Source organism: Gymnodraco acuticeps, unplaced genomic scaffold (assembly GCF_902827175.1).
Source record: "Gymnodraco acuticeps unplaced genomic scaffold, fGymAcu1.1, whole genome shotgun sequence".
Classification (NCBI taxonomy): Eukaryota; Metazoa; Chordata; class Actinopteri; order Perciformes; family Bathydraconidae; genus Gymnodraco; species Gymnodraco acuticeps.
The window spans coordinates 176,656-201,235 of NW_022990617.1; the positions used below are offsets into that span (position 1 = coordinate 176,656).

Consider the following 24,580-nt stretch of genomic DNA (forward strand, 5'->3'; position numbering starts at 1 on the left):
AAAAACAATGCATATACAATAAAACACCTTTTGAATAGCTGTCCACTATAATGACCTCTATGCATGAAAGGGTTAATGTGGAGTATCTGTGTTGTTTGATTTTATAGATCCAAAGGAAGACAGGATGGGTGTCGGCCAGATTATAACAGTTTTCCTGATTCTAACAGGTAAGCTGAGTACATTATTCACTTTGTAATACTATTAGCACAAAAATATATGCTAAATATGTTTTTTAAATATCATATTTTTTTCAAAATACTGCTGCAACAACAACAGCAGCACCTACAACTACTGCTGCTCTGACATCGGTGCCACTTACAACTACTGCTACACCTACAACTACTGCTGCACCTACAACTGCAGCACCTACTACTGTTGCAACAACAGCAGCACCTACAACTACTACTGCTCTGACAACGGTGCAACCTACAACTACTGCTGCACCTACAACTGCAGCACCTACTACTGTTGCAACAACAACAACAACAACAGCAGCACCTACAACTACTGCTTCAGCTACAACTGCAGGCCCTACTACTGTTGCAACAACAACAGCAGCACCTACAACTGTTGCAACAACAACAACAACAACAACAACAACAACAACAACAACAGCAGCGCCTACAACTACTGCTGCACCTACAACTGCAGCACCTACTACTGTTGTAACAACAACAGCAGCACCTACAACTACTGCTGCACCTACAACTGCAGCCCCTACTACTGTTGCAACAACAACAGCACCACCTACAACTACTGCTGCTACGACAACGGTGCAACCTACAACTACTGTTGCACCTACGACAGCAGCACCTACAACTGTTGCAACAACAACAGCAGCACCTACAACTACTGCTGCACCTACAACTGCAGCCCCTACTACTGTTGCAACAACAACAGCAGCACCTACAACTACTGCTGCACCTACAACTGCAGCCCCTACTACTGTTGCAACAACAACAGCAGCCCCTACAACTACTGCTTCACCTACAACTACTGTTGCACCTACGACAGCAGCACCTACTACTATTGCAACAACAACAGCAACACCTACAACTACTGCTGCTCCGACAACGGTGCAACCTACAACTACTGCTTCACCTTCAACTACTGCTGCACCTACAACAGCAGCACATACTACGGTTGCAACAACAACAGTAGAACCTACAACTACTGCTGCTCTGACAACGGTGCAACCTACAACTACAGTTACACCTACAACTGCAGCCCCTACTACTGTTGCAACAACAACAGCAGCACCTACAACTACTCCTACTCCGACAACGGTGCAACCTACAACTACTGCTACACCTACAACTGCAGCCCCTACTACTGTTGCAACAACAACAGCAGCACCTACAACTACTGCTGCTCCGACAACGGTGCAACCTACAACTACTGCTTCACCTACAACTACTGTTGCACCTACGACAGCAGCACCTACTACTGTTGCAACAACAACAGCAACACCTACAACTACTCCTACTCCGACAACAGTGCAACCTACAACTACTGCTTCACCTACAACTGCAGGCCCGACTACTGTTGCAACAACAACAGCAGCACCTACAACTGTTGCAACAACAACAGCAGCACCTACAACTGTTGCAACAACAACAGCAGCACCTACAACTACTGCTGCTCCGACAACAGTGCAACCTACAACTACAGCTTCACCTACAACTGCAGCCCCTACTACTGTTGCAACAACAACAGCAGCACCTACAACTACTGCTGCTCAGACAACGGTGCAACCTACAACTACTGCTTCACCTACAACTACTGTTGCACCTACGACAGCAGCACCTACTACTGTTGCAACAACAACATCAGCACCTACAACTACTGCTGCTCCGACAACGGTGCAACAAACAACTACAGCTACACCTACAACAGCAGCACCTACAACTACTGCTGCTCCGACAACGGTGCAACCTACAACTACAGCTACACCTACAACAGCAGCACCTACAACTACTGCTTCACCTTCAACTACTGCTGCACCTACAACAGCAGCACATACTACGGTTGCAACAACAACAGTAGAACCTACAACTACTGCTGCTCCGACAATGGTGCAACCTACAACTACAGTTACACCTACAACTGCAGCCCCTACTACTGTTGCAACAACAACAGCAGCACCTACAACTACTCCTACTCCGACAACGGTGCAACCTACAACTACAGCTTCACCTACAACTGCAGCCCCTACTACTGTCGTAACAACAACAGCAGCACCAATAACTACTGCTGCTCTGACAACAGTGCAACCTACAACTACTGCTGCACCTACAACTACTGCTGCACCTACAACTGCAGCACATACAACTACTGCTAATCCGACAACGGTGCAACCTACAACTACTGCTACACCTACAACTGCAGCCCCTACTACTGTTGCAACAACAACAGCAGCACCTACAACTACTCCTACTCCGACAACGGTGCAACCTACAACTACAGCTTCACCTACAACTGCAGCCCCTACTACTGTCGTAACAACAACAGCAGCACCAACAACTACTGCTGCTCTGACAACAGTGCAACCTACAACTACTGCTGCACCTACAACTACTGCTGCACCTACAACTGCAGCACCTACTACTGTTGCAACAACAACAACAACAATAGCAGCATCTACAACTACTGCTTCAGCTACAACTGCAGGCCCTACTACTGTTGCAACAACAACAGCAGCACCTACAACTGTTGCAACAACAACAACAACAGCAGCGCCTACAACTACTGCTGCACCTACAACTGCAGCACCTACTACTGTTGTAACAACAACAGCAGCACCTACAACTACTGCTGCACCTACAACTGCAGCACCTACTACTGTTGTAACAACAACAGCAGCACCTACAACCACTGCTGCACCTACAACTGCAGCCCCTACTACTGTTGCAACAACAACAGCACCACCTACAACTACTGCTGCTACGACAACGGTGCAACCTACAACTACTGTTGCACCTACGACAGCAGCACCTACAACTGTTGCAACAACAACAGCAGCACCTACAACTACTGCTGCACCTACAACTGCAGCCCCTACTACTGTTGCAACAACAACAGCAGCACCTACAACTACTACTGCACCTACAACTGCAGCCCCTACTACTGTTGCAACAACAACAGCAGCACCTACAACTACTGCTGCACCTACAACTGCAGCCCCTACTACTGTTGCAACAACAACAGCAGCACCTACAACTACTGCTGCACCTACAACTGCAGCCCCTACTACTGTTGCAACAACAACAGCAGCCCCTACAACTACTGCTGCTACGACAACGGTGCAACCTACAACTACTGATTTCACCTACAACTACTGTTGCACCTACGACAGCAGCACCTACTACTGTTGCAACAACAACAGCAGCACCTACAACTACTGCTGCACCTACAACTGCAGCCCCTACTACTGTTGCAACAACAACAGCAGCACCTACAACTACTGCTGCACCTACAACTGCAGCCCCTACTACTGTTGCAACAACAACAGCAGCCCCTACAACTACTGCTGCTACGACAACGGTGCAACCTACAACTACTGCTTCACCTTCAACTACTGCTGCACCTACAACAGCAGCACATACTACGGTTGCAACAACAACAGTAGAACCTACAACTACTGCTGCTCTGACAACGGTGCAACCTACAACTACAGTTACACCTACAACTGCAGCCCCTACTACTGTTGCAACAACAACAGCAGCACCTACAACTACTCCTACTCCGACAACGGTGCAACCTACAACTACAGCTTCACCTACAACTGCAGCCCCTACTACTGTTGCAACAACAACAGCAGCACCTACAACTACTGCTGCACCTACAACTGCAGCCCCTACTACTGTTGCAACAACAACAGCAGCCCCTACAACTACTGCTGCTACGACAACGGTGCAACCTACAACTACTGCTTCACCTACAACTACTGTTGCACCTACGACAGCAGCACCTACTACTGTTGCAACAACAACAGCAACACCTACAACTACTGCTGCTCCGACAACGGTGCAACCTACAACTACAGCTTCACCTACAACTGCAGCCCCTACTACTGTCGTAACAACAACAGCAGCACCAACAACTACTCCTACTCCGACAACAGTGCAACCTACAACTACTGCTTCACCTACAACTGCAGGCCCGACTACTGTTGCAACAACAACAGCAGCACCTACAACTGTTGCAACAACAACAGCAGCACCTACAACTACTGCTGCTCTGACAACGGTGCAACCTACAACTACTGCTGCACCTACAACTGCAGCACCTACAACTACTGCTAATCCGACAACGGTGCCACTTACAACTACTGCTGCACCTACAACTACTGCTGCACCTACAACAGCAGCACACACTACGGTTGCAACAACAACAACAACAACAGTAGAACCTACAACTACTGCTGCTCTGACAACGGTGCAACCTACAACTACTGCTGCACCTACAACTACTGCTGCACCTACAACTGCAGCACCTACTACTGTTGCAACAACAACAACAACAACAACAACAACAACAACAACAGCAGCACCTACAACTACTGCTTCACCTACAACTACTGTTGCACCTACGACATTAGCACCTACAACTACTCCGACTCCGACAACGGTGCAACCTACAACTACAGCTTCACCTACAACTGCAGCCCCTACTACTGTTGCAACAACAACAGCAGCACCTACAACTACTGCTGCACCTACAACTGCAGCCCCTACTACTGTTGCAACAACAACAGCAGCCCCTACAACTACTCCTGCTCCGACAACGGTGCAACCTACAACTACTGCTTCACCTACAACTACTGTTGCACCTACGACAGCAGCACCTTCTACTGTTGCAACAACAACAGTAGAACCTACAACTACTGCTGCTCCGACAACGGTGCAACCTACAACTACAGCTACACCTTCAACTACTGCTGCACCTACAACAGCAGCACATACTACGGTTGCAACAACAACAGTAGAACCTACAACTACTGCTGCTCCGACAACGGTGCAACCTACAACTACAGTTACACCTACAACTGCAGCCCCTACTACTGTTGCAACAACAACAGCAGCACCTACAACTACAGCTGCTCCGACAACGGTGCAACCTACAACTACAGCTTCACCTACAACTGCAGCCCCTACTACTGTTGCAACAACAACAGCAGCACCTACAACTGTTGCAACAACAACAGCAGCACCTACAACTACTGCTGCTCTGACAATGGTGCAACCTACAACTACTGCTGCACCTACAACTGCAGCACCTACTACTGTTGCAACAATAACAACAACAACAACAACAACAACAACAACAACAGCAGCACCTACAACTACTGCTTCAGCTACAACTGCAGGCCCTACTACTGTTGCAACAACAACGGCAGCACCTACTATTGTTGCAACAACAACAGCAGCACCTACAACTACTGCTGCACCTACAACTGCAGCCCCTACTACTGTTGCAACAACAACAGCAGCACCTACAACTACTGCTGCACCTACAACTGCAGCCCCTACTACTGTTGCAACAATAACAACAACAACAACAACAACAGCAGCACCTACAACTACTGCTTCAGCTACAACTGCAGGCCCTACTACTGTTGCAACAACAACGGCAGCACCTACTATTGTTGCAACAACAACAACAACAACAGCAGCACCTACAACTACTGCTGCACCTACAACTGCAGCCCCTACTACTGTTGCAACAACAACAGCAGCACCTACAACTACTGCTGCACCTACAACTGCAGCCCCTACTACTGTTGCAACAACAATAGCAGCCCCTACAACTACTGCTGCTACGACAACGGTGCAACCTACAACTACTGCTTCACCTACAACTACGGTTGCACCTACGACAGCAGCACCTACTACTGTTGCAACAACAACAGCAACACCTACAACTACTGCTGCACCTACAACAGCAGCACATATTACGGTTGCAACAACAACAGCAACACCTACAACTACTGCTGCTCCGACAACGGTGCAACCTACAACTACAGCTACACCTTCAACTACTGCTGCACCTACAACAGCAGCACATACTACGGTTGCAACAACAACAGTAGAACCTACAACTACAGTTACACCTACAACTGCAGCCCCTACTACTGTTGCAACAACAACAGCAGCACCTACAACTACTGCTGCTCCGACAACGGTGCAACCTACAACTACTGCTATACCTACAACTGCAGCCCCTACTACTGTTGTAACAACAACAGCAGCACTTACAACTACTGCTGCTCTGACAACAGTGCAACCTACAACTACTGCTTCACCTACAACTGCAGACCCTACTACTGTTGCAACAACAACAGCAGCACCTACAACTACTGCTGCTCAGACAACGGTGCAACCTACAACTACTGCTTCACCTACAACTACGGTTGCACCTACGACAGCAGCACCTACTACTGTTGCAACAACAACAGCAACACCTACAACTACTGCTGCTCCGACAACGGTGCAACCTACAACTACAGCTACACCTTCAACTACTGCTGCACCTACAACAGCAGCACATATTACGGTTGCAACAACAACAGTAGAACCTACAACTACTGCTGCTCCGACAACGGTGCAACCTACAACTACTGCTACACCTACAACTGCAGCCCCTACTACTGTTGCAACAACAACAGCAGCACCTACAACTACTGCTGCTCCGACAACAGTGCAACCTACAACTACTGCTACACCTACAACTGCAGCCCCTACTACTGTTGCAACAACAACAGCAGCACCTACAACTACTCCTACTCCGACAACAGTGCAACCTACAACTACAGCTTCACCTACAACTGCAGCCCCTACTACTGTTGTAACAACAACAGCAGCACCAACAACTACTGCTGCTCTGACAACAGTGCAACCTACAACTACTGCTTCAACTACAACTACTGCTGCACCTACAACTGCAGCACCTACTACTGTTGCAACAACAACAACAACAACAACAACAACAAAAATAACAGCAGCACCTACAACTACTGCTGCACCTACAACTGCAGCACCTACTACTGTTGTAACAACAACAGCAGCACCTACAACTACTGCTGCACCTACAACTGCAGCACCTACTACTGTTGTAACAACAACAGCAACACCTACAACTACTGCTGCTCCGACAACGGTGCAACCTACAACTACTGCTGCACCTACGACAGCAGCACCTACAACTGTTGCAACAACAACAGCAGCACCTACAACTACAGCTGCTCCGACAACGGTGCAACAAACAACTACAGCTACACCTACAACAGCAGCACCTACAACTACTGCTAATCCGACAACGGTGCAACCTACAACTACTGCTGCACCTACAACAGCAGCACCTACTACTGTTGCAACAACAACAGCAGCACCTACAACTACTGCTGCTCCGACAACGGTGCAACCTACAACTACAGTTACACCTACAACTGCAGTTGCAACAGCTGCATCTACTACTGTTTCTCCAACAACGGTGCCACCTGCAACCACACCATCCACAGCAACAACACCTGCAGAACCCACTTATATTCTCTCAGCAGAATTTAAAGAAGTGGCTTTTTCACCTGCCCTCACTGACTCCAACAGCGATGAATACAAAGCACTTGAAACAGCAGCTCTAAATCCGGTGAGAGCATTTTCGAAATAAACATCTGTTATTGATTGCAGAAGCAATTTGAAAAAGACGATTGAACAGAATGTGTTTGCCCAAAGAATAACTTTTTTTAAATAGAAAGATAAATTCTGTTGACCTGGTGTAATTTCATTTGTTAAAAAATGTGCTTGAAATGTACTCATGGTCTTTGAATGTTGCTTTCTTTTCACAGTGCAACAAGAAATACAGAAGCAAGTTTCCAAACACGTTTTCCCACTGCATTTTGAAAAACTTCAGGTAAATGAAAAATCAAAGTGTGCTTCTCTGATTGAATTCTATATGAATGATTGAGAACTTAACATTGGTAACTTCCAATCGAGATGGAATCATAACCACCTATTTAACAAAGAACCAGGATCATCTCATATCATAGTATAACACTTCTTCCTCTCTTTTCTATGATACAGTGCCTTAAATCCACCAAAAGACAACGAAACTCAAGCAACTGTGGGGATTGTGTTCCATGGGACTACTGCCATCACAGATCTCCCACAGAATGATGTTGTTGCTCAAACCTTAGTAGAAGCTCTGAATAATTCCACCAATAGTCCGAACCTGAGCATTAACCCTGCTTCAGTCAAAGTATTATGTAAGTTAACACATCACAATGAATCGTCCTTTCTGATCGGTTAATTTAACATTTGGTTGGTACTAACATATCCTTTTTAATATGTATTTGTTTCACAGCAAGTCCAGTTCCAGATCAGATTACGACTGCTCCACCTACAACCACACCATCCACAGCAACAACACCTGCAGAACCCACTTATATTCTCTCAGCAGAATTTAAAGAAGTGGCTTTTTCACCTGCCCTCACTGACTCCAACAGCGATGAATACAAAGCACTTGAAACAGCAGCTCTAAATGCGGTGAGAGCATTTTCAAAATAAACATCTGTTATTGATTGCAGAAGCAATTTGAAAAAGATGATTGAACAGAATGTGTTTGCCCAAAGAATAACTTTTTTGAAATAGAAAGATAAATTCTGTTGACTTGTTGTAATTTCATTTGTTAAAAAATGTGCTTGAAATGTACTCATGGTCTTTGAATATTGCTTTATTTTCACAGTGCAACAAGAAATACAGAAGCTTGTTTCCAAACACGTTTTCCCACTGCATTTTGAAAAACTTCAGGTAAATGAAAAATCAAAGTGTGCTTCTCTGATTGAATTCTATATGAATGATTGAGAACTTATCATTGGTAACTTCCAATCGAGATGGAATCATAACCACCTATTTAACAAAGAACCAGGATCATCTCATATCATAATTAGTGCTGTCAAAATTATCGCGTTAACGGCGGTAATTAATTTGTTGAATTAATTGCGTTAAAATATTTAACGCATTTAACGCATGTGCAGAATGGCCCGCCCCATACGTGCCACCAGTGGCAGCGCCAGGGTATGGCTGGGGTAGGCTACACCCATACCAAGAAATGGCTTAGCCCCACCATGAAAAATGATGTTAAAGGAAGCAAAATAAAGTCTGCCAACTCGCGCGGAGTAAATTGCACAGACAGCAGTTAGTAAGATTGATTTCAGTAGCCACGGTTTTGAAAACTTTTGTCACGTAGTGATCGTCTTCTCAATAGAACATATTTGATAACGGCGTGGTGTTGTTGCAGGAAGTCCCGACGGAGAATACTTTTGCTGTAGTACAGGGGTGCACATAACTGGTACGCAGGTTATGTGCGTAATCTCTCTGAAATGCGTAGCCTACCGTCACTTGTTTCACAAAGCGCATTTGCGTACCGACGTACTTGTGAAGCTTTTCCAGAAGGCGGTTAGATCACCGGACGACAGAGTCGGTCTCCGTGTGCACAGACAGGGCTGCTGTTAACGTCGGTCTGTACAACGGAATTGTGCCAAAACTACGCCAACCGGCTACGGAGGGAGACTCCCCCCCCCCCCCCTTCACTGGAGAACGGCGCTAAAACAGCTGATCACAACGTTCACACTCTGTGGTCACGAAGTACTCCACTTTCCGACCCCCCCCCCCCCCGTCGACTTTCCTGAAGTACTCCCCCGTTGATAGAAATCAACACGTAATGAATTAAGACCCCACGGTTTGATGATTGATAGGTGTGTGGGTTGTCTTTCATTTTGACACGCAGAAAAATGTTATAATAAACATAGATACTGTATGTTAAATGGATATATCCGCCTTCTTTCATTTATCTTTCCATTCCCACAACAATATGCATAAATAAATGGCATATTTTGGACATATTTCAAATGGTGATTAATCATGATTAATTAATTTTTAAGCTGTGATTAATCTGATTAAAAATTGTAATCGTTTGACAGCCCTAATCATAGTATAACACTTCTTCCTCTCTTTTCTATGATACAGTGCCTTAAATCCACCAAAAGACAACGAAACTCAAGCAACTGTGGGGATTGTGTTCCATGGGACTACTGCCATCACAGATCTCCCACAGAATGATGTTGTTGCTCAAACCTTAGTAGAAGCTCTGAATAATTCCACCAATAGTCCTAACCTGAGCATTAACCCTACTTCAGTCAAAGTATTATGTAAGTTAACACATCACAATGAATCGTCCTTTCTGATCGGTTAATTTAACATTTGGTTGGTACTAACATATCCTTTTTAATATGTATTTGTTTCACAGCAAGTCCAGTTCCAGATCAGATTACGACTGCTCCACCTACAACCACACCATCCACAGCAACAACACCTGCAGAACCCACTTATATTCTCTCAGCAGAATTTAAAGAAGTGGCTTTTTCACCTGCCCTCACTGACTCCAACAGCAATGAATACAAAGCACTTGAAACAGCAGCTCTAAATGCGGTGAGAGCATTTTCAAAATAAACATCTGTTATTGATTTCAGAAGCAATGTGAAAAAGATGATTGAACAGAATGTGTTTGCCCAAAGAATCACTTTTTTTAAATAGAAAGATAAATTCTGTTGACTTGTTGTAATTTCATTTGTTAAAAAATGTGCTTGAAATGTACTCATGGTCTCTGAATGTTGCTTTTTTTTCACAGTGCAACAAGAAATACAGAAGCTTGTTTCCAAACACGTTTTCCCTCTGCATTTTTAAAAACTTCAGGTAAATGAAAATCAAAGTGTGCTTCTCTGATTGAATTATATATGAATGATTGAGAACTTAACATTGGTAACTTCCAATCGAGATGGAATCATAACCACCTATTTAAAACAGAACCAGGATCATCTCATATCATAGTATAACACTTCTTCCTCTCTTTTCTTTGATACAGTGCCTTAAATCCACCAAAAGACAACGAAACTCAAGCAACTGTGGGGATTGTGTTCCATGGGACTACTGCCATCACAGATCTCCCACAGAATGATGTTGTTGCTCAAACCTTAGTAGAAGCTCTGAATAATTTCACCAATAGTCCGAACCTGAGCATTAATCCTGCTTCAGTCAAAGTGTTAGGGTAAGTAAACATAACAAATTATTTTACCATCATCATTTGAAATACATTTGGAATAGAATCTGCTGCTCAAGCTCAGTTCATAAATAAGTCAGCAACTGAACTCATACTGAAAACCTCAACAACATTCAGTGTTGTACAGTCCAATCCATGCAGGACGAGCTTTTCTCCAAACTATTTTATATTCAGTAAGAAAGCATTTTAAGTGAATAATCTCTTATTTACTGATAAATCGTTACTCATCATTCACTAGATAAGATAATAGAATGTTTGCAAAGGCTACTTTTTGAAAGCCTTTTATTATGGTTCCTATTGGTCTGTGAAACTGTAACCAAAGTACATTTTACATCATACAAGGATAAATATATCCTTTGAGTGTTTGCACTAAAATGTATTCACATATTGTTAATATATTTGTTTTACAGAAAGTCCAGTTCCAGATCCGATTACGACTGATGCACCAGCAACCACACCAGCTGCAGCAGCAACAAACACAGCAGCCCCGGATTATAATTACGTTCTAGACATTCAATTGATAGGAGAAGCTTTTTCCCCTGCCCTCACTAACACCAGCAGCAAGGAATACAAAGCACTTGAAAAAAGAATTTTAAATGCGGTGAGTGCATTTTCAAATCGCACAAATGTAAATGAATTGCTTTGAACGTGAATGAACAATCGGATGGAAAGTTTAAGATGTCAATGAAAGCTAATCATGGCCTTTTAATGTTGCATATCTTCATAATTGCCTTTTAGAAAACTGCGCTTGAAAGCTAATCCTTCAATGTTGTTTCTTTTTGCAGTGTGGTAACATATACAGAACAAAATATCCCAACACATTTTCCCACTGCCTTTTGAAAGAATTCCGGTAAATAAATATTTGTGATTTGAGTTCTTCTCTGAATATTTATTAATATAGAGTTCAACATGTGTATCTTCTAATATTGGTAGTTAATCTTACATATCAAAAGACATGTTATAATCTCATATCACTTTCCTCATTGTGTTTCTGATACAGTGCCTCAAATGTAACACGAGTTACTGAAACTCAGGCGACTTTCATAGCTGTGTTCCATGGGAATACTTCTCATGCAGAACTCCCAATGAATTCTGTTGTTATTAAAGACTTCGTACTAGCTGTCAATAATTCCAACAATGCCTTCAACTTGAGCATAAATCCCAACTCAGTGAAGATATTAGGTAAGTATCCACAACACAGTATTTAGTCATTTTCAGATCTTAAAACATATAGAAAACATGAGGTACTTATGCTCTGTTGATAAATACATCACCTAAATGATTCTACTTTGAAACTAAATGAAGGTACAGATTATTGAAGACAACATTGCATGATAATCAATTATCTTAACTACTATTAACCAAAATAATGATATTAAAGGAATTGTTATTAACTGAACTGGTTTTTCAAATTAGCTAGTTCAAAACTAGATTATATGACTCTGCTAAACGGATTTTTGTTTTACAGAAAGTCCAGTGACAGATCCAACTACAGCTCCCACGCCTAGACCTGAAGCACCCAACACTGCTGCACCCATAACTGAAGCACTCGTTATAAAAAGGGTTATATTCAGGTCCCTTCTCACCGACTTTACAAGTGACTTGCTGAATCCATCATCTACAGCTTATATAAATCGGGCAGCGAAGATTAAAGAACAGGTACGTCTCACTCTAAGAACGATCTCTGAATATATAAACAAATAAATGCTCTCATATGTTCACAGTTCAATGTTGAGAGTAAAGTGAAAAGTTGTATACCTTTGTATTTTCCTCTGTCTGCAGCTTATACCTGTTTTTCAAAGGGAATTCCCTTCATTCAAGTTCTTGGAAGTGAATTCATTCAGGTAATTTGTTTTATGACATATCGAGTGACAGTTTATGAATAGTGGCCTAAATCTGATATTTCAAACATTAACGATTTTTTCTTCTGCAGTAATGGATCGATCGTCAACAACATGGACCTCAGCTTTTCAAGCACATCTGTTCCTAATAACAATCAGATAGCGCAGGTCTTAATGAGCGCAGCTGCAAGCGTCATCGGCTTCGACATTGAAGGCAGCTTGCTCGACCTGAATGGCATTTGTAAGTCAAACTGAGCTACTTAATCAGCAGTGCAGTCAAAAGATGCACACTTGTTTAACTAAAGTTTGTTTCGTTCTTTTCCTTTCAGATTCAAGTGGAGTGAGCCATTACATCAGTCCGATCACTGCATCCTTCCTTGTACTGTTGTCATGGCTACTGTCCAGCCAATGGCCGTAGTGCCACTCATTTGAGAAAGGACTCCGGTGTCTTTCGTGATTTACAGATTTGGGTAACACGTGCAATGAAATTAATGTTAATCCTCCATTCAAATAGCACAATAATAATAGGCATAACAATATAACATTGGGATGTAAGGCAACAATTGCACTAATACTAATTCCTCTTGCTCCAGTAAGCACTTTCCTTTGGCATTATTTTTCGTAGTGAAGGTTATTTAAATGCTATGTTTTAGTTTTGGAAGTAACAAATGCAGCTCCTTGTGGGCTACACTTTCCAACTCAGAACAAATGCATACTGTGTTATAATCTTAATCTTTGGATGTCATAGCAATGCACTGTTAATGTTCTTATTTATACACACTATTTATTTATATAATCATGCACACTGTATTCTGTTAGATTTCCTGTTTGCAAAATGATTTCTGTCAGAAGCTAACAATGACCAGAATACAAACTATTTTAAGAAATTCATGTGTCTCTCTTTTTCTTTTTGTAATTGTTGGTGTGTAAATCAATCAGGCAGGTTTAATGTAAGGCAAGGCAAGTTTATTTATATAGCACTTTTCAACACAAGGCAATTCAAATGGCTTTACAAAAATGAAAGACATTAAGAAAATGGCATTTAAAAACAGTCATTACAAAGCAAAGATAATAAAATAAACATTAAAAGAAAAAATACATGAATAAAAGTTACAGTGCAGTTTAAGATATTTTCATTTCAAACCTTTATTTATCCAGAATTGTCCCTTGAGATCATAGATCTCTTTTTCAAGGGAGACCTGCAGCAATTATGTTCCACATGAAACAACATAAAACAATAGAGGATATCATACAACATATTTACAAGCTACATTTACATACTTATCAACATTTACAAATACCCATAGTTTCAAAGAGCATTTCACTTAGACTTGCTTTAAAAACATTCAGAGGAATAAAATTGCTCAGTTTCAATTTGAGCTGTAGACTGTTCCAAGCAAGTGGCGCTGCACACATAAAAGCTGTCTTACCTAAGACAGTCCTTGCTCTTGGCACATCTAACAATACTACATCGATATGAATAGTTCAATTGAAAGTAGCGGCAAAAAGAAAAGTCTTCAGCCTGGATTTAAAAGTAGTAAGAGTTTCAGCGGACCTGCAGGTTTCTGGGAGTTTGTTCCAGATATTTGGAGCATAATAACTGAACGCTGCTTCTCCATGTTTAGTTCTGACTCTGGGGACAGAAAGCTGACCAGTCCCTGAAGACCTGAGAGATCTGGATGGTTCATAATTTAGCAGTAGGTCAGAAATGTATTTTGGGCCTAAACCATTCAGTGCTTTATAAACCAGCAGCAGTATTTTGAAATCTATTCTTTGACACACAGGAAGCCAGTGTAAAGACTTCAGAACAGGAGTGATGTGATCCACTTTCTTAGTGTTAGTGAGGACTCGAGCAGCAGCGTTCTGAATCAGCTGCAGCTTTCTAATAGATTTTTTAGTGAGACCTGTGAAGACACCATTACAGTAGTCCAGTCTACTGAAGATAAAAGCATGGACAAGTTTGTCCAAATCCTGCTGTGACATTAGTCTTTTAATCCTAGATATGTTCTTTAGGTGATAGTAGGCTCATTTAGTAACTGTTTTAATGTGACTGTTTGATGTGGGCTGGCATGATCCTTCCTGCAGCCATAAAAAAGACAACAAAGAAAATCTTAGAAAATAATAGTAATGATGATAATCACAATACAGTTAGTATAACTATTCATATAGTACTTATACAATTTCAAAGTGCTTCTCACAATAAAAATAAAGAACATTACAATAACAACAATAAGAAATTAAAAACTAAACATTAGAGAAGTTAAGAGAGAAGGAAATGATTAAATGGTGAAATGTTGTAAACAGTCCAACTTATAAATATGCTTTAGTAAATCTAATAGATTGAGGGATAAATTGCTGACATTCTGAGAGGCTGACTACAACAGTTAGGCTCAATGTCTCTTGATGAAGAAATATAAAGAAGCATTTCCAATAGATGCTATTAGTTATACACATGCCGCATTCGTCTCATTAGTATGCACACAAATGTGACAGGTCACACCTCTACTACTTATGCAAATGAGCTAAGTCCCGCCTCCCATTTGGTCGAGGTGTGAAATCGCAAGTAGGTGTGATATCCCGAGTAGGTGTGAGATCCGTCGATAGGAGGGGGTGTTGTGTATTCACAGGTGTGAAAAAAAAAAAATATTATTAAAAAAAATAAATAAAATGCTGCTTCAATCACATTAGTATGCATATAATCTGACAGGTGGGCCAACCCCATTATGCTGTTGATGTCCCCCACCATCCCCCTCACACCCCTTCCTTTGACTGTGATGTCAGAAGACAGTGGGGCGTGGAGTTAGATAAATAAATAAAAAGCCAGTCGTTTCCACTCATCCAGTCATCTTTCAAAAAAGAAAAATGGCCAAGAGACGCCTCGAGATGGGTTTAATCAGCGAGACGCCTGTGACAACTTACAGCCATCCGTCGGGAGCGCCAATCAAGAAACGGATGCAGTATATGTGCAGGGTTCAGACGCCTCCAGCCGAAGAACTTCATGAAGAATGGACTCTGAAAAATGGCAATGTTTGGGGTTATGTATCCAATTATATGGCGAATGAACTGCATTTCTACAATCTGAAGAATGGAGAAACGTATGGACCCCGCAGTGTTAAAGTGACACTGACCTCAACAGATTGGGCTGTGTTAACTCTGGTGTCTTCCAGAGATCTCCACGCAACCACTGTATCAGAAGAAGTAGTGCATCAAGAAACCATAGTGGAACCAGCGGTGTACAAGATATTTGCAAAGAAAAGCAAAGAAACAAAGACAGCATGCGAGATCAAAGAAGAGTTTTCACCGCTACCCCTCAAGAGGGAAGAGTCCTGACAGGCACCGTCTGGGAAACTAAAAGCGGACCATCTGGGCGCTGGTATTACCGCTCAAGCCGTTTGGTGACGCTGGGGAAGGACCCCTCTGATGATTTTGTTTTGGAGTATTTCAACTCTACATGCGGGGTTTTTCAAACATCCTTGCGTGTGCCTCTGACTACTTGGCTGAAAATGATTGATGAGAAATCTACAAAGCTTATAGAACTTTTTAAACAGAGTCAGACATCGATGGACATTATACTGGTGAAAAGACTCTCACTTTTGCAGACGACTCCGCCTCCCACTCAACATAACAAGTCCCACCCTCCTCACCAGATCATTTAAAAGTAAGGACCCCTCAAGGACATTCGTTGAACACTAACCATGGATCTGAGAAAAAACAAGTCGCTCCTAGCGAGTAGCTGCCTTGAGCAAACGCCTGGAGGACCCCCATCATCTCCAACAATCTGTACACCCGAGCTCCACGGCTATGCTGATGGCTGGCTGGATATGTATCTACCACCATCTACTCCACCCGAGTCTCAACCCAAGTCTCCAGGGGAATCAACAACTTACCCCGCAGCCGGCGTTGATTTGCCATACTTTCCTTATGCTCCAGAGGGTGATGCTACAGAAGGAGAAAGGACAGCTTCGTTCCTGAATACGGTAAAAGCTGTGGTAGTTCATCTGCTGGATAGGGTCTTGCATCTGTACAGAAAGGAAAAATGTTACGGATGTCAAGTCGATCATCCCAGTCAATTGCAACATGAGTGTTTGTTTCCGACCGAAGAATACTATCTGGATCGAAACTATGATGAAGTGGTAAAGAGACTGTGGACCGTTCGTTTCATTCCAGCCATTCGGGATGCTCTACACCCGGGCCACCTTCATGTCTCGGGGAAGCGGGTCATTGGAGCTGCTGAGGCGATTCTGCACAATCTCAGAAACACCAGACTCTTTGAGGCTAAAATCGAGAAGCTTTATGACCAGCTTGTAGAGAACGACGAGACCCAACTGAAGAATATAAGAGCAGCTTGGGACTTTTGGCAGCAATAGGAAGAGTGTGACGTTTTTATTTTTTATTTTACTTGATCTAGTGTGTCCTTCCTAAAAATCATGTTTTTTGGTTTTTAAATTGTTTTATTATTCTCTGCTTGGAGAAAATGTTTTTTTGATACATGTGTGACATATCAATAAAATGCGTTGTAAGAAAAACTGTTGTACTCATTACCTCATCGGGGCAGTAACAGGGAACATGTCTGAGAAACGTGTCATGCAAAGGGTGTATTACACTCCTTCTAATCCAGGGAGTTTAGGGGGCGTTGACAAACTCCATAGAGCTGTACAGAATGAAATGGGTAAACAAGTAAATGTAGAGAAAGTCAGAGAATATTTATCTGGACAGGATGCATATACTTTGCATAAGCCGGCTAGGGTGCATTTTGTAAGAAACAGAGTTTTCGTACTCAGACCGCTACAACAATTTCAAGCAGATCTTTGCGATATGCAGTCGCTGTCCAAACCTAATGATGGTTTTAATTATTTGTTAACAGTCATAGATGTATTTTCGAAAAAAGCCTATGCTCAGGCATTAAAGAAGAAGACGGGTATAGAGGTTACCAAAGCCTTTGATACAATTTTAACACACAGTCAGATTCCTAAAAAGATACAAACAGACGCAGGGAAAGAATACTTTAACAAAGTTTTTCAAGCCTTATTGAAGAAACGAGGAATTGCACATTATGCAACAGCCAGTGATATAAAGGCGTGTGTGGTAGAGAGATTTAACCGTACGCTGAAAACTAAAATGTGGCGGTATTTTACAGCTAAAAACACTCATAGATATATAGACGTCTTACCTGAACTAATTGAAAGTTACAATAATAGTTATCATCGAAGTATTAAAATGACAGGTGACCAAGGAAAATGCAGCTCAAGTGTTTCGTAACCTGTATACCCCCTCTAGCCATCGTAAAAAAGCTGCTACGAAAATGAACTTTAAGGAGGGGGATCTTGTAAGAATATCCAAATTGAGAGGGATTTTCGATAAAAAATATGAGCAGAGTTATACAGACAAATTATTTACGGTGTCTGAAGGCTTACCTCGGCAGCCACCTGTTTACAAACTCATAGATTATGATGGAGAAGAGATCAAGGGGACTTTTTATGAGAAAGAGTTACAAAAAGTGAAGGTATCCACTGACAAAGCTTTTCAGGTGGAGAAAATTCTGAAAAGGCGTGTGGTGAGAGGGAAAAAACAAATGTTTGTATGTTGGAAGAACTGGCCAGAGAAATTCAACAGCTGGGTTGATGTTGTCGAAATCAAAGATGTATAAAAACAAACAGACTCAACGCTCAGTCCTTCATTACAGCCATGGAGATAAATGAAGGGTTCTACATTACGCTGCTGTCCAATGCCAGCCTTGATGTATTTCAAAACAATACAAGCTCTAGTTATCAGGTAAACCTAGCACAACCTTTACACTTGGATGGTTCGTGGCAGGTCGCCATGACAGAAATGTCATACCCCCACACCTGGTATAACATACCTTTGGAAGTAGCCTGTTTTGAATGGATAAAGAAATCAAAATCCCCCGAGATAGTGAGCAAAGTAAGGATTCAAATGTTTCGGGGTGGTTACTATAGTACCATAAGGCAGCTCAAGGAGGAACTAGAGTCCTGCTTCAGAAAAATTGACTCAGATGTCAATTTGTACGATAGTCAAATTCACAGGAAAATTGAATTTCAGGGAGGTGGACAATATCGTTTTCGCTTTCCAAAGCCCGTCGCTTATATGCTAGGAATAAAACCAGACCAGTGGCTCAAATTTGATGATAAATCAGCAGCCTACCCAGCAGATATAAATGCAGGCGTAACTCATCTCTACTGCTATAGTAACGTGGTTAGTCACCAGCGGGTAGGTGACGCTTTTGCTCCTCTCCTGAGAACCGTAGATATAAAAGGAACATTCGGCGACACCATCACCCAATATTTTAGTCCCGGTAACAAAAACGCACATCGAGAATATACAGATAGAGACAAAAAACGATCAGAACGAACCAATAAAGTTTACCTACGGTAAGAGTGTAGTGAAACTTCATTTCCGACCTTCAAAAGCCGGGCAATCTTTTGCAAAACGATGATTCATCACGATCCACAACGTTTTGTGAGTTACTATGAAAATCAAGCTGGAGGATCACTGCCGGGTTTTTATGGGACACCTGTCATGTACGGCCGCGGCATTGGCTCTATATTCTCAAGATTATTTCGTTTTGTAGCACCTCTGGTGAGAAAAGGGTTCGCCATAGCTAAACCTCATCTGAAATCAGCGGCCAAAAATATTGCATCAGATGTTATCAGTAAGGCGGTCCATCAATCAGATCCCGGATCTCAAGAAGGAGCCGGAGGTATTATGGTTCTAGCAAGAAGGGCCAGGAAGAGACCTCCAGGCAAACGGGTTCCGGCAGGGGTTAAAAAAGGGAAGCACTCAGCCAAAAGAAAATCATTAGGGAAAAAACACCCTCGGAGAAGGAACATATTGGGGAGAGATATATTTTAGAGTGTTAAATATGGCTCTTTTACATCACAAATCTGCTGAATGCAGCATGGCAGAGCTGGATTTATTTTCTGCTCCCATGACGCAGCTTTCTATCGATGAAAAACACTACACAGAGGTCCTTCCGTTGTCTGCCATTACAGAGGACGGACCCATTGAATTTTTCATTCCCGGGGACGGGGATAAATACCTAGATATGAATGACACCTTGATGCATCTCAGGATCAAAATAACCAACGCCGATGGGACTAATCTGGTAGCTGATGCCCCCCGTGGCCCTCGTTAATTATCCTCTGAATACTCATCCTTACAGAGCGATGATTGAAACGCTATTGAATTACTCTGATTCTACTTTAAAAACTCAGTTCACCGCCGGCTTATTTTATAAAGACACCGTGGGAGCTATGGACTCTGTAGTGATCGCCAATGGGCCAAAGAAGGGTCTAGTAAAGAGAGCTATATTCACAGCTGAATCTCGAGAGCTTCATCTGATGGGGACCCTACACACCGATATATTTTTCAGCGAGAGGCTTCTCCTGAACTCTGTAGATTTGAGAATCAAACTCACCAGATCTAACGATGCCTTTACTCTCATGTGTGTAAATGACTCTACATACCGTCTAAAAATACTGGGGGCTTCACTTTTTATCAAGAAAGCCACCATCTCCCCTGCAGTGCGTTTAGGTCATGCTGCGGCTCTGATGAGAGGTAACGCCCTCTACCCTTTATCTCGGGTGAATATCAAAACATACAGTATCCCGGTGAATTCCAGAATATGCAACCAAGAACATCTCTTTCTGGGTAATATGCCTAAATACATAGTATTGGGTATGGTAAATCACAAAGCCTTCACCGGAAGGAGAACGCTTTCACCTTTTAATTTCCTTCATAATGATATGGAATATCTGGCTTTGTGTCAGGACGGCAGACAAGTACCGGCCAAAGCATTCCAACCTCAATTTAACAGGGGGTCTTCAGTCAGAGAGTTTTACAACATGTTCACTGCTACAGGGAGACACATGAAAGACTTACCTCTGAGTATTGACAGAGAGGATTTCGAACAAGGATACTCATTATTCGTATTTAATCTCACTGCAGCGGAAGATGCTGACGCACTGTCCCCCATTACAAGCGGTAGTTTAAGACTGGAAATGAGATTCAGAGTACCGCTACCACAGACTACCACTTTAATCATATATTCTTGTTTTGATTTGATTCTGGAGATTAATTAAAAACGTCAAGTGTTGGTAGATTATTACTAAGAAGATTACAACATGAATAATCATCAATTGGACAGTCTCCTGCGTCACATGGTGGGGGACTCTTTTGGTGGGGTGTGGGCGTCAGATCAGCTACCCCGAGTAAAACAATTATTTAGATACCCTGTGTACATGATTGTAAACACCCACCCCTCCCACATGCCCGGAGAACACTGGCTAGCAGTGACTTTAGAGGAAGAGGACGGGGTTGGAACTTTTTTTGATTCTTTCGGATTTCCTCCCGATTTTAGTCATTACCCGAAAAGCATCCTACATTTTCTAGAAAAACAATGTAAAACTATTTTACACCACAACCAGCAACTTCAGAATGTCATGTCTACAGCCTGTGGTCAGCACTGTGTTTTCTACCTGTGTAAAAGAGCGTCGGGGTTGTCTTACGAAAATCTGTTATCTCTGTATCAAGATGATGTGATAAAAAATGATGCTGCTGTAACGAATTTTGTGAAAAAATACCAATGGTGTGAGAGACGTCATAAAGACACTCATTTTAACCGCAGTGTTTGTTCTCTACAAATGTTTAAAGATTGTTACAAAATGTAGAAAATAAAAAGGTCTGGAGACACAATAAATTCTGGTGACTCTGTCTTTATTAGGAAAAATAAATAAATATATAATACAACTTCAGGGGGTAAAATGTAACCAGCTGGGGCTTAATATTCTATCTTTCCTTATTATTTTCTTCTTAAGCGGGGCACTCGAAGGTTCTTCCTCCTCTGCGGGGTCTGAGGTTCCTGCCGCCTCCCAGCTGAGGGTCGTAGGAGATGATTTATTATTTCTTCTTCTTCTTCTTTTTTGGGGAATATTTTCTCGATTTAGTTCGCCCTCTCTGATTATACGATATTGTTCACGAAGTTTTGAAAAGCTGATAAAGGAATGTTGAGCTCATTCAGGAATGTTGAGCTCATTCAGACTATTTAAAAATACCCGCCAGCCTTTAGGCTCCCGGACATTTGTTTTATACGAGCAGGATAAATGTTTAAATAAATCTAACATGTGTGAACCTTTTACAGCTGTACCCTTTTCTACAAATTCCCCCGCGGGTGTCCATCCATCTGTACTCATGATTAATTTACTCATAATGTACTCTGCATTCTTACGGTAACGCGTAGGGAGGTTTTGAAGTACCTCGTTCTTTATTTTATCAACGGACATGCCATCCTTTTCTTCTCCTTTTACCAACCCCGTGTCTTCAGGTAGAGTTAAAGTAATATGTCGTTCCTCCTCCCCGTCTTGTTTGAGTAAGGTGAGATCTCGCTGTAGCAAGGTGTTGTATTTTCTGATTTTTTCATAAGGGGGTAACCCTGTTTCGTTTAGCACTGCTCTCATTTTTTCATCCAGAACATCTTCGGCAGTGCGTCTCATTGTTTCCTTACTATGGGGGTTAGTTACACCAGTCTGATTGAGCTGATTAAACTGGTGAGGTGATAACAAAAACATCTTTTGACTCATGATCGAATGAGCCCTCCTAAAAGTTGACCTAAAATGGGGATCACAGCACCTAGCAGAGGCAGAAGAAAATCTCCAGATTGCTTTCTTAAGGCCTTGAATATAGTTTTTAAGTTGGTCTTTTTATTGGCCAAGAGTTTGAAAATGTTCTTTTGTTTCTTGAGTTTCTTATACTGAGCGCCTGATATTGGAATGTTACCCTTTAGAAGATTTAAAGACAGCTCACAGAGTGATTGAAGAAAATCCGTGGAGCAGTTCTTGAGAATATCCTTGCGCTTCGAGGGCTTGGTGCTACACAAGGCCTTCAGCAGAGGCATGTTTATTTTTAAACGGGCCGACATACTGTTTCAAGTTTTCCTTTTTTGGTACATAAACAACTAGCCACTGATTAGGTAGTGCTCCCGATCTAAGTCTGTAGATGTCTGGACAGCTGGGGGTCATGTTCTACGATTAAATAACCGTGAGGTTCTTTGGTGGCGTCTTCAAAACTTTGTAGGAAAAATGATTTATTACCAGGGTGTATTTGTTGAGCAAGTATGTTCATTTGTAATCTGTCTCTGGGGTTTTTAAACAAGACCATGTAATTAGTATTCAAACTAATGGTACGACTGTTTTTCCCCTGATGAAAAACATTTTGTGTTAACATCATAACACTCATATTTCTATGATGACGGTATTGGGTGAAAAGTCTGACTACTTCAGGATGCTCAGAGGCCTGAAAAATAACATCGTCCAATATAATCAAATGACTTTGATCAGGAGGAAATAGAGATTCATCTTGACATGATTCAGGCAAACCCTTGATGAACTTCATATTGTTATTCTTTTCCTGCAGTTCAGCATACATGGGCTGGAAAGAAGTATAAATCCACACAATATTTTTGAGGTTGTACATCCATTATGTTAGAGATTTAAAGGGATAACTGGTCCGCTTTTCAAATCTCCGCGCGTCCCTATCAAGCTGGTTAATACAGGAAGGAATCCAGAGCTACCAAGTAACCGTTAATCTACTTTAATGGTAATATGACAATGCAATACAATCAATACAGTACAAATTCAATACAGTTAATCTTTGGGATCCCGAATTTACCTGCACGTGAGCCAGCCAGAGGAAAGAGGCTGAACACCGCGTGTGTGTCTGTGTTTATACTCTTTGACAATGGGAGGAGTTAGCAGATCCTCCCATTTGGACCTCCTTGATTGGCAGCCCCAAATATCCCTAACACCTTAGACCTTAGGTTTCCCCAATCACTGTAGCTAGATCTAAGTTGAATGCAACTCAAGACATGCTCTCACCTTCCCCCATCTTCCTTTGTCCTCAAAAACACATGTCAACAGGCCCCAAATCCAGCTCACAGTTTTACCCAAATTATTCCCATTTTAAGCTTATCCATAGTTTGCTAACATGAATAAATACAAATATTTCACTACAATTACATGAATACAATTTTGAAATACATTCTTGACAAAAAAAGTTTTTCCACACCCACTGGGGCCAACTACTAAACAAGAAAAAGGAACACGTAGTCTGGGCTCAAAATCAATTTGACTGGGTGAAAACATTTTGTCTCTTATTTATTTCTCAATACCCAAAAGGCAAAGTATTTCCTCCGTCTAGCAGCGTCTCTTATCAAACACAACTCGGAACTTTTTGGTGAATGACACATTTCTCAAAACGAAACCCTCTTTATTCCGTACAATGTTGTGTTGCGGGGCCTCAATTACCCTCCCCCTCTCAGAGTTTTGAACGTAGCCTTCCACCAGATCGGTCAGACTGTCAAAGTTCACTCGTTCACAACATTCATGCGTTTGTGTAATCCCTTTCACACGCATCACAACCTTTTTTTGATTTTTGGTCTGGTAAGCATAACTTTTAGGGCCTGCTGAAACAAACTCCTCGATCGTGTCACCCCCCAGTTCATCTGTCAGATCCCCCAGATAAACCCCCATGGGCAGTGGAGTCTCACCTTATCTTGTCACATAGATGATACTATCTTTGTCGTAGTAGAAGACTCTGTGCTGTAATTTCTCCAA

The 24,580-nt window shown here is 42.1% G+C and overlaps 1 protein-coding gene across 1 annotated transcript; it reads left to right on the forward strand.

The window, feature by feature from the left end:
• Window positions 1-272: 272 nt before the first annotated feature.
• LOC117554602 (mucin-5AC-like) lies at window positions 273-13,754 on the forward strand (the record flags this gene model as incomplete). Its single annotated transcript, XM_034229050.1, has 27 exons — window positions 273-458; window positions 742-775; window positions 964-1,547; window positions 1,621-1,652; window positions 1,717-2,075; window positions 2,191-2,405; window positions 2,467-2,498; window positions 3,881-4,159; window positions 4,757-5,016; window positions 6,059-6,185; window positions 6,248-6,603; window positions 7,454-7,644; window positions 7,844-7,908; window positions 8,079-8,260; window positions 8,359-8,540; window positions 8,740-8,804; window positions 10,023-10,204; window positions 10,303-10,484; window positions 10,684-10,748; window positions 10,918-11,099; window positions 11,523-11,713; window positions 11,898-11,962; window positions 12,113-12,294; window positions 12,581-12,771; window positions 12,895-12,956; window positions 13,046-13,194; window positions 13,283-13,754. Coding segments are annotated over 27 exons (4,689 nt in total), but the record flags the coding sequence as incomplete, so codon positions are not given.
• Window positions 13,755-24,580: the final 10,826 nt, after the last annotated feature.